The sequence below is a fragment of the Arachis ipaensis genome, chromosome B10 (genome assembly GCF_059453495.1).
Source record: "Arachis ipaensis isolate K30076 ecotype BB chromosome B10, ASM5945349v1, whole genome shotgun sequence".
Classification (NCBI taxonomy): domain Eukaryota; kingdom Viridiplantae; phylum Streptophyta; class Magnoliopsida; order Fabales; family Fabaceae; genus Arachis; species Arachis ipaensis.
Window position 1 is genome coordinate 150,742,172 of NC_142435.1, and position 13,672 is coordinate 150,755,843.

At 35.3% G+C, this 13,672-nt stretch overlaps 3 protein-coding genes across 3 annotated transcripts; 1 reads left to right on the forward strand and 2 right to left on the reverse strand.

Annotated features, from left to right (window-relative positions):
* Positions 1 to 1,420: 1,420 nt before the first annotated feature.
* LOC110262342 (glutathione transferase GST 23-like) lies at positions 1,421 to 2,605 on the forward strand. The gene is made up of 2 exons (XM_016335842.3): positions 1,421 to 1,871; positions 2,031 to 2,605. The coding sequence occupies exons 1-2, from the start codon at positions 1,557 to 1,559 to the stop codon at positions 2,403 to 2,405; spliced, it is 690 nt and encodes a 229-aa protein (XP_016191328.1). The 5' UTR covers positions 1,421 to 1,556; the 3' UTR covers positions 2,406 to 2,605.
* Positions 2,606 to 2,872: 267 nt separating this feature from the next.
* Positions 2,873 to 4,624, reverse strand: LOC107634042 (uncharacterized). The gene is made up of 5 exons (XM_016337627.3): positions 4,308 to 4,624; positions 3,607 to 4,183; positions 3,388 to 3,512; positions 3,183 to 3,318; positions 2,873 to 3,094 (listed from the first exon to the last, which is right to left on the reverse strand). The coding sequence occupies exons 1-5, from the start codon at positions 4,622 to 4,624 to the stop codon at positions 2,873 to 2,875; spliced, it is 1,377 nt and encodes a 458-aa protein (XP_016193113.1).
* A 4,257-nt stretch (positions 4,625 to 8,881) lies between these two features.
* On the reverse strand, positions 8,882 to 11,488 carry LOC107632165 (ER lumen protein-retaining receptor A). The gene is made up of 6 exons (XM_016335839.3): positions 11,253 to 11,488; positions 10,860 to 11,125; positions 9,857 to 9,972; positions 9,499 to 9,572; positions 9,352 to 9,415; positions 8,882 to 9,266 (listed from the first exon to the last, which is right to left on the reverse strand). Exons 1-6 carry the CDS (start codon positions 11,341 to 11,343, stop codon positions 9,230 to 9,232), a joined length of 648 nt encoding a protein of 215 aa, XP_016191325.1. The 5' UTR covers positions 11,344 to 11,488; the 3' UTR covers positions 8,882 to 9,229.
* Positions 11,489 to 13,672: the final 2,184 nt, after the last annotated feature.

The following is a 13,672-nucleotide window of genomic DNA, read 5'->3' on the forward strand; positions in this document are numbered from 1 at the left end:
AAAGAGTTGCAGTTCAGTCACTTAGGAATACAGAAGGTTTTGGTTGAGGAAGATCGAAAGAACCACAAGATCCAAATTCTTCCATTAATTTCTGACTCTTATGAGTAAAGATACGCTTCTGCATTATGTTATATTTTTGGTGATTCAATATGGATGATCTAAGATATTGAAATTAATTTATTCCAACAATTATAAATCATTAATATTTAAATTGGATACATAGAACAAGATGTATTCAACAAGAGCACCCTCTACCATTGAGTAATAGCTCAAATGGCATAGTCTCCCCATACTCAATTAAGAGATTGCGGGTTCGAATCTCCTATCTTTGGTTCTCCTTCCGATCCTTAATTACACGACACTGCCTTGTATGCGAATTTTTAGATAACTGTTCTTGCTCTCACTTCTGCTTCCATTCTAACATTTCTTCAATATTTCGAATTAACTTATCCTACTCGAAAATATTTTTCGACTAACAATTATATTATCCTATGATCTAATCTAAAATAAATTAAGCCAAGGATCAGAATACAGAATATAATAGAGTAGTACAGTTGGTCAAACACCCTTGAAGGAGAGAAATTCGAAAGAAGATGGACACGTGGCTGGCTATTGAGACAATGTGGTGAGGAAGTGCTACTGATTATCCAAAGGAATATGCCCTTTGGTCAAAAATTGCCGTCCAAAATGACACTGAAAATTTACACAAATTACGTGCTGAACCAATCATGACATGAATTATAAGTTTCTTGCATATATATATATATACATAGAAGGAACAAAATAGAGTGCAAAACAAAGAAAATGGGAAGCAAAGATGTGAAGGTGGTTAGCTATTGGGCGAGTCCGTTCGGTAAAAGAGCTGAGTGGGCATTGAAACTGAAGGGTGTGGAATATGACTACATAGAAGAAGATATATACAACAAGAGCAACCTCCTTATAGAAGCATCTTTATAGAAGGATCCCTGTATGTAAAAGTGGAACGTGTTGTTGCTTTATATTTTATATTTTAATTAATTTTAGTCGCTAATTTTAATATTTATCTACCATATTTGAGAAAAAAATTATAAAGGTGAAAGTAGAAATCACGTGGAGAATACTTTTCCAAGATCCAGAGATAAAAAATTTGTCGGATAGTACGAAGAAAGAGATGAATGCATGAACCACTTTTGCATATATAATAGTGAAACATGAGAAGGAAATAATTGAAGTGGTAAATTTGGTGCAACACAATAGGAACAAGTACTCAATTTGGTTTAAAAATTATACTATCAATGACAACGATATATTATGAATTTATCTAATCTTTTAAAATAAAAAAAATAATATATTATACGACAGTACGACACTGGTCTGTGTTGATAAAACATTGGACAAATCAGAAAAGAAAGAAAATCACGCGGTTGAACATTACAGAAAATTCAATGCCAATTAAACATTTAGTCAAGATTGAAGTCTCTACAATAACAATGATATAAAAGTGAGACAGAAAATTAAGATAGGGTGTGAGGAGAAGAACTAAGCAACCAAAACAAGCAAAGTAGAAGAACAAGATAATGGGAAGCGAAGATGTGAAGGTGCTGTGCTTTTGGGCGAGTCCATTTTCCTTACGGGTTGAATGGGCTCTGAAACTGAAGGGTGTGGAATATGAGTACATAGAAGAAGATATATACAACAAGAACACCCTCCTTCTGGAGCTGAACCCCATTCACAAGAAGGTTCCGGTTCTTGTTCATGGCAGCAAACCAATAGTTGAGTCATTTGTCATCCTTGAATACATCGATGAAACATGGAAGCAGCATCCATTGCTTCCTCAGGATCCTTATCAAAGAGCTCATGCTCGCTTTTGGGCTAATTTTGCTGAACATAAGGTATTCTTGGTGTTGTTTTGGAATTCTAGTAACAAACTTTATCTTTCAAGCCTGCTTGCATAGCACATTCTCAATGTTTCTCTGTTCCTATTCGATATCTTAGGTCTTCAATAACCAACCTAAAACTATCACTAACTATGCTTTGTATATATGGAACAGCTATTATATGCTTCATTCATTGCCATGGTCGCGAGTGGGGATGACACCGAAAAGGCTCTGAATGTAGCAAGAGACTCGGTAGAAAAGATAGAACAAGAGATTAAGGGGAAGAAATTCTTTGGAGGGGACAACATTGGATACCTTGACATTGCACTTGGATGGATATCTTACTGGATCCCTGTTTATGAGGAAGTTGGATCAATGCAGATATTAGATCCTTTGAGATTCCCAGCCATCAATGCATGGATGACCAATTTCCTCAACCACCCTGTGATCAAGGACAGATTGCCTCCTAGAGATGACATGGTTGCTTACATCCACACTCGCAAGAAGATTATGTCTCCTACTTACCATGACTTGATGAAGTATCTTTGAACCTCATATTTTTCAAGAGTAATTCATATCTATCTTTGAATAAGAGGCTATTTATTTTATTATTTTCTCTCGGGTATTTGAGTTGTATTGCCTTTACAAATGTTATGAAATAATGGTGGAAAACTATTCTGGTTTTTGCATGTATACACCAATGTATCTACAGAGTCTAAATTAATTGATAAATACGCTTCAAATAATAAGTAACATCCCTCAAGATTGCAACTTAGGAGTATAGGACCTACCCTATGTTGGTGGCACCATGTTTGAATTCACAAAGAATTAGTGTATTTGTTTGTATTGCTTCTGCAAATATTATGTTTCAATGGTACAATAAAACCATTGTGAAAGCTTCAATACATCAAATCTCTAGCTAGTTTTGAAGTTCAAAGGATAAAAGGAGAAAGAAAAATCAATTGTTATTTACAAGAAGGCCAATCAAGAAAGAAACTAGTTCCTAAAAGCCAAGTTCAGCGGCGATGTTCCCTCTCTAATGTGTCAGACAACTCACATAAGATGGTAGCAGCAAGCACGATCTCAGCTCCTGTGCCAAATGAACCCATCATCAAGTCTCCAAGCACAGTTAACGCCCCAATGCACATTCCACCATAAACTGCAGCAGTAACTACATAGAGATTCAGTTTCCTTCCCATATTTAAGTTCCTCTCTCCATCCAACGTCAATTGTTGTTTCTACAAAAGTCAAAACATTGTTCAAAGAGTATGTATGAAGATGAACATGAAGCAGAAGAAGGAAAAGAAAGGTCTGCATTTGTCATACCCGAAGCTTCTTAAGTAGACGTTTGGAAGAACGACCAGTAACTTCAATCCATGCCTTTGAGATCAATGCGCAACCTCCAAGCATAAACGCCACATAGAGAATACCATGGATAGGATCGGCCAGCATGTTTGCCAAGCTGCATAATGATCAAAATAGTGTGTGTAAAATGATAAATAAGCCAATGAAAGAATCAAACATGTCTTACCTTGCTGGTGGCGTGACATAATAGGCTAGACCGCCGGCAGGAATAAATTGGCCCGAATGCTCGCACAACTTCCATGTTCCCAGTATGCTTGTGAAGAGACTTGAACTGAAATTCCAATGCAGATACTGCAATGAAACAATTCTTGTTATCGGTGAATGAGATATCTTGGTTCAAGCAAAATCAATATCCATAACAGGCAGTATAAAAACTTAAAACTACCTGGGAGAACAAGTAGATAATGGAAACAGAAGAAGATTGAAGAATGATGGGCATGTAAGAGGTATAGAAAAGCTTAATTGGAATTGTGTTCCTTGCCCCTCTAATATTAGTTGATCTCACACGAAGACCAAAGTAAAAACGATCAAAATAAACGACAAGAAGGAAGATCACGATTGTAAGAAGCAGGTTGAAGACATTTGGAAGATTCTGTCGAAAGAATGCCTCTTGGAGAGCACCAACTTTGTCTGTCCTAGTAATAAGGACATGGACTAGTTCTGTAACAGCACCTTCAAATTCAGCTCCCCTGCCACTCTTGATTGTTGTGAAGCTAAAAGCTTTCCAAATTATGCTCCCACATATATTCGCAGCGATGAATGGTGTGACTCCAGTACTAATGAGACCATATCCTTTCTGAAAAAATTGATCAAGGTATATGACAGTTATTCCTCCAAATAAAATTTGACCTATTACAAAGAGACTATCCTCCCATCCGAGTTGGCCATACAGTCCATATTTGATACAGCCAAAGGCTTGAACAATTGTAATGATGATTCCCAGGATCATCTGATATGAATTTCTGCATGGGAAAAGGTTAGAAAATACTCATTAGTCATAATGCAAGAAATCAGTAGCATGGTAAAAGTGAAACAAATCTAGAAGATTAATGTGCTCATGATGCAAAACTGGCTAAAAGTACTTACATTATTGTAGGACGCTGATATCCTGCCAAGAAGTCCATCATATATCTGGAAATAACAATTGGATAGATGCCAAGCTCCATAAATGTCCTGGGGCTTGATGCAAAGATGCGGCGCATCAGATGAAAGGGATCAGCATCCTTAGTTGAATGTATTCTAGAAAGAGAAAGATGGCTCCAGAAAAGAAAGGTTAACCAAAAGGCCACAGTGTTTATCAGCATGTTCCTAAAGGGGAGATTCGTGGAAGCTTGCGGCACTTCTGCAAGATACGGAAGAAATGGATTAAGCAAATGCTGAACTCCGAACCGTAATCTTGCCATTTGGACTAGCAAAACTGATTTGTGCCTGTTTAACCCCCTGCAAAAACCATTCAAATATATCATAAAAAATGCAGGTAATTGAAAAGAAAGAATCATTGAAGATGAAAACCTTCTTGGAGCTATTGTCATTTGTAATGAATAACTATAAGTTGAGTCTCATTTTACTCAGAGCAGAGCCCCTTTACTTAGACATAAATATTACACAGAACAATTCAGAATATGCTCAATAAATCGGACAAGGACAATTAATTTTCCACAAGAAATGCAAGATAACAAATCTTTATAATTGAGTGCGAATCTATTAACAGCAAATAGTTATTAGATCATGCATGCCACTATACATACACACAGCTATCTAAATTTCTCAGCCAAAACATTAAGAGCACTGAAATCTTTAGAGGGAAGAAAATCTTCAAAAGTCAAAATTTTTCCTCCGTTGAATCAAATCTTTGATAAACCAGTTAAAAATAGTGTACATTCAAATCAAACTGAAGATGGAAAGGTCAAATACATGATAGAAGCAAAGAAACAAGAAAAGTGGGATTGAAACTTGCAGAACAAGAAAAGAAAATGTAATGCCTAATGAGAAAGAAAAGTGAAAACTGAAAAGAGAAAACACAGAGAAAGGAGCATACGATAGGATCAGCAATGGAAGATCTTCAGTGAAATTGAAAAGCTTTCAGGAGGTTTAGACTTTGTTTCCTTTTGGTAGTGTTGTGTTGCAGTGTAGCGGTATCTTCACTTGTCTCCAACTGATATTCATCAACCTTTATTTATATCAATATTTGTAACAGAATTCAGACAAGTTTTCCTTTTTCAGTTACCGGGGATATTATCAATTCTTGATTTTCTTTTTTTAAAAAAAGAAAGATTAATTGAAAAAGGTTCTTGTTATTTAAGTTTAATAAAAATGCCAAAGAAACTCACTCTCTTTTAGACTGTAGTCACTATTTCGACTAGAATTTTCTTTTAACAATTAATCCAAAACTCTAAAATAGTGCAACTGTCAAAATATCTCGCTAGTCTAATCTTTAATATATTAAATTTAATGTATATTTTTTTAGGCTCATCCTTAAATGCTATTTGTCAAGGGTGTATATTAAAAAACTAAAATATAGTTAACGAGTTAAAAAATTATAATTACATTTTAGTTAACTAATTTAATAAAATAACTTTAAAATTATATTCATATTTTTTAAAATTAGTTAACTAAAATTAAATTAAAAAATAATAATTTTTAACCAGTTAACTAAAAACAAAACTAAATTTTAATTTTAATTTTTTAGATTAAAAATTTAATTTTTTAAAAAATAGTTTTTTAGAAAACCGGTTTTTTATCCAAAAATCAATTTTTTTTCCTAAAAACCGGTTTATCTTTTTAAAAACTAATTTTCTATTAAAAATCAGTTATTTTTTTAAAATTGATTTTTATTTTTATAATTAGTTAAAAATTGGTTTTTAAATTTTATAACCGGTTAATAATCAGTTTTATCATATAAAACTAATTTAATTAATTAACTAAGATTAAATTTTTAGTTAACCAAAAAAACATGTTTAGTTTTTGGATTAACTAAACCATGTAGTATAGAATGTTGCCCTTTTTGTTTAATTCATTAAATCTCAACTTTTTATTTAATATATTTTTATTTAAATAGTTTAAATTTAAAAAGGTAACTTGTTAACTAGGTTAACCATTTTTTTTATAAGTTTTGGATTTTTTACGGATTTTAGATATTGGGTTGAAGTCCAAAATAAAAAAAGGTATATGAATATTAAAAGTAATGTATCTGTCCATAAACAAAGCAGTTGGACTTTGGAATTGAAATAAATAATGCATAAAAAATGAGTTAAAAATTCATGCACCAAATCTAGAAAAATCACATTCATGCAATCACCAAAATTTCATCAGTTCGGACATCTACAACTAGCAACTCGAGACAAAAAAAAGTTTTTTTAAATTTATTTAAAGAATGTTGCCAATACCTTGAAAATGGGATACCATCTTTGACGAAGAGACCGAAATAGAAATGAACAGAACAAGAGAAGGAGCAGCACTAATGGGGGAATACCATCACATTGAAGATGAGCTGCTAGTTAAGAAAGGGTGAAAATATTTAAAGAGATCAGATTGGCAAGAATAAAGTAATGGAAGAATTCCATCAAGTTCACTAATCTAATAGTCGTTTTGTCTTGGATGATATTAAATGAGGGACTTTTTTTTTTTTTTTTGTGCCAAATCAATTAAGCCTCGTAGGGACATTAGACATTTCAACGTGGGACGTGGGAGCATTGGCATGCAACGCCAAAATGAAAGCCGTGCATATACATACGCACAAGTGGTGGAATATGCTCATTCATGCGTACGCAGCATGACTCCCAATTCAACATAAGACGTTGGCCATCATGTGTACGCACAATAAAAGAATTTTGAGTTATCATGCGTACGCATGAGGCATACCTATTTAAAGCACCTAGTTCGCGTAGGACGTGAGTTTTTCTACGTGCAATGCCTGGGAGCAAACAGAAGCTACAATTGAAGTAAATCAAGACCACGTTCAACTAGGGATACTCCATGTACCACGTGATCAAGCCAGGAGTGAATTGAATCAAGATTTGGGCTTCTATGTCCGACGTGAATCCCTCATGTGTCATGTGAGATTGTTTGCCACTTCAGGGACTTTAACTTAACCACCAAAACCTCCAATTTCTAATCACTCGTCCGGTTAATCAAAGGCTCAACTTAAGCCCACCAATTACAACATTAATTGAGGATTTGTGAGAGGAAAAGATTGACAGCTTAGCGGGAAGAAAACATTAATTAGTTAGATTTTATTTTATTTTAAATTTGATTATGTTTTAGTTTGAATTTGAACTCCTTTTAGGGTTAGTATTTAAGTGGAGAAGTGAGATGTTTTGAGTTATTCTCTTCTCTTCTTCGACACCTTTATCTTTTATAATTCTAAGATTTCTTTGAAAAACATGAGCAACTAATTCTCTTTGGATAAGGTTAGGAGCTCTGTTGATTTCATTTATTAATATTCTAGCTTTTTCTACCTTTGATTAACACATTGATATCTTCTTAACAAAAGGTTTTCGTTCTTCCTCCTAAAGGGTTTGAATGTGTTGGGAAACAATTCTTCTTTAACTTGAATTCCTTTAACTTCTCAAAAAAGTTGATTAATTGAATTAAGCTTGAAAACCAATTCTCACAACTCTTATGAATTGTGTGGCTTATGAATCAGTGAATGTGCTTAACTCTTTTCTTAAGTAATTGACTAAGAAATTAGCGATTAATTAAGTTAAAGAGAAATTGAATTGCTAAGGGATTGAGATTTAATTACTAATGATTTGCCATAAAAATATCTTTGTATAATCAATGTGAAAAGTGAAAATTATTGATTCAGACGTCTTAACATCTCTAAAACCTTAATTCTTGTAATCATATTACCTTTCAATACTTATTGTTTGCTTTGTTACATTGCTGTTTATGATCAAACTGTTCAAAAACTTAATTTTTTTTATTTGACTAGATTAATCAATTGACTATTATTTACTTAATCCGTTAATTTTTGTAGAATTGACACTCACCGTAAGTTTATTATTTAGTACAATTTTATGCACTTGCCAATAGTATTGTGGTGTAAAATTCACATCAGTTATGAAAAAAGGAACGACTTTTCAATGTAAATTTGCAAGCAGCAGCAAAGTAATAGAATTTTATTTGCAAAACTATTATGCGCTAGATTTTACATATACCTTCTAAGACGTCGATACATTTTAGTCCATAAAAGAAAAAAATTTAGCACATTGATTTAAGAAAAAAACATTTTGCTCTATTTTCTCAGGCTATGAATGCGAAAATAAAAAAGAATTTTTCTTCATTTTCGTTGGTAGAGTGCAAAAATTATACAAATCTTTTGCGCATGTACCGCCTACGAAATTATAACAAAATACATAATTTCATAATTCTTCTTAGTACGGGTTACATTGGTAAATTAGGCATTTTTATTTAAATACAAAACCCAAAAAAGAAAACCACTTGACTATGTAAATTATAAGACTTCACACTTTAGCCCCTACATTTATAAGAAGTGCAAATCAACAACTTATTCTAAATAAACATAACACTCGTTCGAAATAGCTGAGAGATCAAATTGCAAGTTTAGCAGAGTATAATAATTGACTAAATTGGCAATGCAACCCAAAAAATTCAGTGTTAATTTGCACTTTTAATTGTAGGGGTTGAAGTGCAGATGCTCTATTGTTCAATATGATAAAATGTCTTTTCTCCTAATTCTTACAGTATAATACCTGAGCCAGGAATAATTTCTTATCAATCAACAAAAATCAGCCAACCTCTAACTAGAAGCTATACAATAATAAGCGGCGGATATGTGAAAGCAACAAAAACATGTCATCTTGAATTGCTATGAGATGGGTACATTGGCCAGAAATAAAAATACATTTACCCCACTCATGAATAGGGGGTGGAGTTGCTTATATCTTGTCTTTCTCTAAACATACATTATCCATACCAGGCTCTGTAAAAATCCAGCAGTTACTCATCTCACAATGGTCCAAAATCCAAAACAAGCTAGTGTTAATTCAAGCAGGCAACTTTAGTTTTGAATTGTTCTTCCAGCTGCAAAAAAAAATTCTTCATATTACCTACTTGTTGTACAGCCATGGCAGAAATATGATTTAACTTAATGGGTAAGTAGCATTACCTGATGAAGTAATAGTAAAAGAAATCAGCATAGAGAGCTGTCTGAACCACACCTGAGACGCAAGCTGCATAAACAAGAAAGAAGTCAGAATATTACTAGAGTAGAAACACAATTTAAAACGTAGTTCCAATTTTCAGCATTTATTACCTATCCATCGGGTGAAACGTGGCTCAGTCAAATAGCGGTATATCCAGTTCAGAATGTAAAACGCACGATATGCACTGCATCCCAAAAATGGTTAGTATTTCCTTTTATATGTTAGCCTCAATAATAACTATAGTCTGAGACAAGTTCAAATTGACAAATCTGGATAACTTCTAGAGCTAATTGCTCAGATAAAAATTATCTCACTCTCCAGGGACTTAATTTCTTAGCAATTGTGGTGGAAATTAAACCCTTTTGATGTGTGACTGTTCAAATATAAAGGTGGATGCTCATAGTATAAGCAACCAAATCATAAGGCAAATCTTAGGGCGGAAACTAACATCAACAGAAGCATACATACCCAAGAAAGAATACATATTGTCCTGTCAAATTGTCCACATTTCCACTTCGTTGCAACAAAACCAACTGGGGTAGTATTGCAACTGCCTCCAAGTATATTGAAAATGCCCAGAAGATCTGCAATAGATTCGCATTAAGTAAACAACCAAATTCACGATGTTGCTCACTGGGATATGCAACAAAACATTCAACATATGTGACAAAGCCTAAACAGTTTTCCAATGAAGTATCAAAATGTTGAGATGAATATAATCTATTACAGCTTTTGCATGCACAAATATATGGGAAAAGAATCTGCAGGCTTTCAATAAGTACTTGAACATGGGAAGATTCTAACTATGATGGCATATATAGTCTCAAGCAAAATTATAATCTAGGGTATGCACTGGAAAATTCAAGATGCAATTTGCTGATTGGAATCCTCAGGTTGGGTCATAGATATATAAAGATAACAATCCTTCATCCACTAATCCGTTTTCATAGTCTAGTTAGTTCACAACAAATGCAAGGTTAGTCGCTGCACAGAAAAATCATATTTTTCACGCGAAAGATAAGCACAGCTCAACCTGAAAAATGAAGAAGGCTTTGACAAATGCACACAACACAAAACATCAAAAGGGGAAATGAAAAACTCTACATCTGAATAACCATTTACAAAGAATTGTTTTTAGTAACAAAATTGCCTAAGGAGACATGTAAGAGTTTCAAGCAATAGACAGCAGGAGAGTGCATAATCGCAGATCCTCATATCTACAATGGCGAAAGCAAAACTGAGTTGGACCTTGATTATCCTATTGAACCAGCAAAATCAAATTAACCAATCAATCAATCATCTAATTTAATATCTAACAGTCCTAAAACCTAAAAAGCACAAATTATCCTGCAACAAGTGTTATATTATCATGAGAAATGCACATTACTAAACAAAAAAAACCCTCGAGAAGTCAAATAGATGTGAAAGAAGAAAGAGGATCAAATAACGAATTAGGGGAAGAGGAAGGAACCTCTTGCAAGGTGAACTTCTCGTGCAAGATGAGGGCAAGGAAGAAGCTGGCACCGACGAGGAAATAGTGGCGGAAAGTGTCGAGCTCCCTGTCGTAGGTTCTCCTGACGAGTGGGTGAAGGCGCATGCAATAGACGATCGCCAAGGAGCTCACAATGAACACTATCTTCATCACCGTGTTGTACAACGATATGAACTCCGTGAACAGATCTAGATACCTCGCCAGGAACACTATCGCATATAACTCCTGCGTCTTCCGAGAAATTCCTGAAACAAACAGTAACCGCCCCCAATTCAGATCAGAAGATCAGTGGAATCGAAATGACCTAACTCAAAAATTAGTGTTTTATCGGTTTGAGGAAGGAATGCGAGTGAAATGAAGAGAGGGAGAGACCTGAGCATGATTTGGTGGCGTAGATCTTGAGGAGGAGGACCAGAATGCTGAGAAGATGGGTCATATCGCCGGCGAGCCTGAAGATATTCATCTTGACGCGCTCTCAACACTCCAATGCCCTAGAGAGAGAGAGAGACAGAGAGAAACGCAGCACAAACACAAAGCAATGGAAAAAATGAACGAGCGGAAGGAAGATCCCGTGTGCCAACGACGCTGCGCTACAATTTTAAATACTCAAAATTGTAGGACCTTTTTCCAAATTCTTTTATATTCATTTTCCCCCAATTTATTTTTGGATTTAGCTAATAAAAGTATGTGGTAAGATTATAAATTTTCTTTGATGACTGTTAAAGGTTATAAATTGAAAATATTTTTATAAAAATTATACAAAATTTAATTAAATATTTTTATTTTTTTTTTTTGGTTTCCCACGGTATCCCCCAACCCGACAGGTCAAAGACTAATCCGTCGCGGTACTGAGCTCCATTTAAGGGTTTGCCGCTGGCCAATGGGTTGCTGCATGCACAAGGCGGGATTCGAACCCCCGACACTTACTTAAGCGGACTAGTGAGCTAACCACTAGACCAACCCAACTTGGTTATTAAATATTTTTATTAATAATACTTTTTTTGTTGTCAGGAAATGGGCTAGGAGAACCCAGCTCAAAGAACAAACACAACAATGGTACACTAAACAAGCTTTCCTCCCTCTCAAAACACACTAACTACTCCCTCACCTAATCTAATAAAGATCGTACGCATAAAACGGCCAAGGCAAAAACATCATGAATAAAGAAAATAGATGAAGGGCGATCAAACTGGAGCCACGCAAACCTGCTTCTCCATCCAATCCAACGCCGGTGAGAAAGATTGCTTTCCAACGGGAAAATAAAAATTTTAATATTTTTTTAGGTAAACCAACGGGCCGAAGCCCAACACAACAATCCAACAATCCGGACACATTACTCTTGCATGGGAGAAACTCGTGGCCACTTCTTTCTCTAATTTCCTAAAAAACTTCGTATGAGTCTATCTCAACTATGATCCTTCTCACTCCAATCTCCCAGGCCATCTTTATACCATAAAAAAATACCCCCATAATTCATCTTGATTTTTTTTTTTTTTTTAAGAAAAAGCTCAACACTCATAGTGGTGCAAAGAAAACTAGAATAATCATAAAAGACAAACAACTCTTATGTCATCTCCGACATAGCTATCGATCACATGAGTTATTTACTATACCACTCTGTAGCACATGAATACGATTAATCCACATACTCTATAACTCGTGTTGTTTTGCTCTGAAATATGACATTATTTCGTCATAGCCAAATAATCCATACTGAGAAGAACCCAACTAGGCAAAACTTGCGCTGCTCACTTCTCATCGGCATAGATCTCCAACTCTCAAAATGGTCTTTCAAAGTACCGGGAGCAGTCCACTCTAGGCCAAACGCCGATATCCATGCACATCATACCATACCTGCCAAGAGAGCTCACACGTAACAAATAAGTGTTGTATATTTTCAACACATTTTTTACACAACACGCACACATTATCATTCTGTTGTAGGATTCCTAGTCTACTTAGTCGATCCTTTGTGTTGACCCTGCCTACCAATACAAACCAAACGAACAACTCAACCCGCAGTGGGACTAGACCTTTCCAAATTTTCTTTGTGAATGTATAACTTAGAAGCTCTTCATTCATGGTCTCTTCCTACAAAATCTGCACAAATAAGTTAGTAGAATAAACTCCTTCCTTGCCAAATTTGCACACCACTCTATCTTGTACATCTGCTACTAATCTAATAGTTTGCAAGACGTGAAGCAGCTGATCCAATGTATTAGTCTCCCATTGGCGGAGTTTCCTCCTCCATTGGAAGTGCCAAACCCACTCTATCCCATCCCAGAATCCACACTCCCCAATTACTGATCCTTTTTTGTTTGAAATCAAGAAGAATCTCGGAAAGGAGTCTTTCAACTTTCCCACTTGGAGCCATGTATCCTCCCAGAACCTGGTTGATCTTCCATCTCCTACTTCTATGGCAAGGCCATCAATCATCTTCTGTCTGACATGTTGCTCCGTTATTTGTATTTGACATATTTCTCTCCACGGGCCTCCTCTCCTTGGTAACTTCTGAGTTGACAACAAGTGATTCGGGTTCAAACAGTTACAGGAGCACACAATCTTCTTCCATAGAGGACAGTCTTCCTTTGAGAATCGCCACCACCATTTAAATAGTAAGGCAGTATTGCGGATCACCGCATCACCCACCCCCAAGCCTCCAAGCTTCTTTGGTGCCTGAACCACCTCCCACTTCACGAGAGCCATACCAGGTCGTCCATCATCCTTCCCCCAAAAGAACCTCCACTGCAAAGAAATGATTCTTCCTGCAACTGCATTTGGCATCTTGTACA

Bases quoted from the DNA above. Each gene is read 5' to 3' on its own strand.
- LOC110262342 (XM_016335842.3), top strand. From the start codon at position 1,557: ATGGGAAGCGAAGATGTGAAGGTGCTGTGCTTTTGGGCGAGTCCATTT. The intron at 1,872-2,030 runs GTATTCTTGGTG...TATATGGAACAG, and splicing joins CTAATTTTGCTGAACATAAG to CTATTATATGCTTCATTCAT.
- LOC107634042 (XM_016337627.3), bottom strand. From the start codon at position 4,624: ATGGCAAGATTACGGTTCGGAGTTCAGCATTTGCTTAATCCATTTCTT. The intron at 4,184-4,307 runs GTAAGTACTTTT...TTTCCCATGCAG, and splicing joins TATCAGCGTCCTACAATAAT to AAATTCATATCAGATGATCC. The intron at 3,513-3,606 runs GTAGTTTTAAGT...GTTTCATTGCAG, and splicing joins TTATCTACTTGTTCTCCCAG to TATCTGCATTGGAATTTCAG.
- LOC107632165 (XM_016335839.3), bottom strand. From the start codon at position 11,343: ATGAATATCTTCAGGCTCGCCGGCGATATGACCCATCTTCTCAGCATT. The intron at 11,126-11,252 runs GTCTCTCCCTCT...TGTTTGTTTCAG, and splicing joins CGCCACCAAATCATGCTCAG to GAATTTCTCGGAAGACGCAG. The intron at 9,267-9,351 runs GTAATGCTACTT...TTTTTTTTGCAG, and splicing joins TTTTACTATTACTTCATCAG to CTGGAAGAACAATTCAAAAC.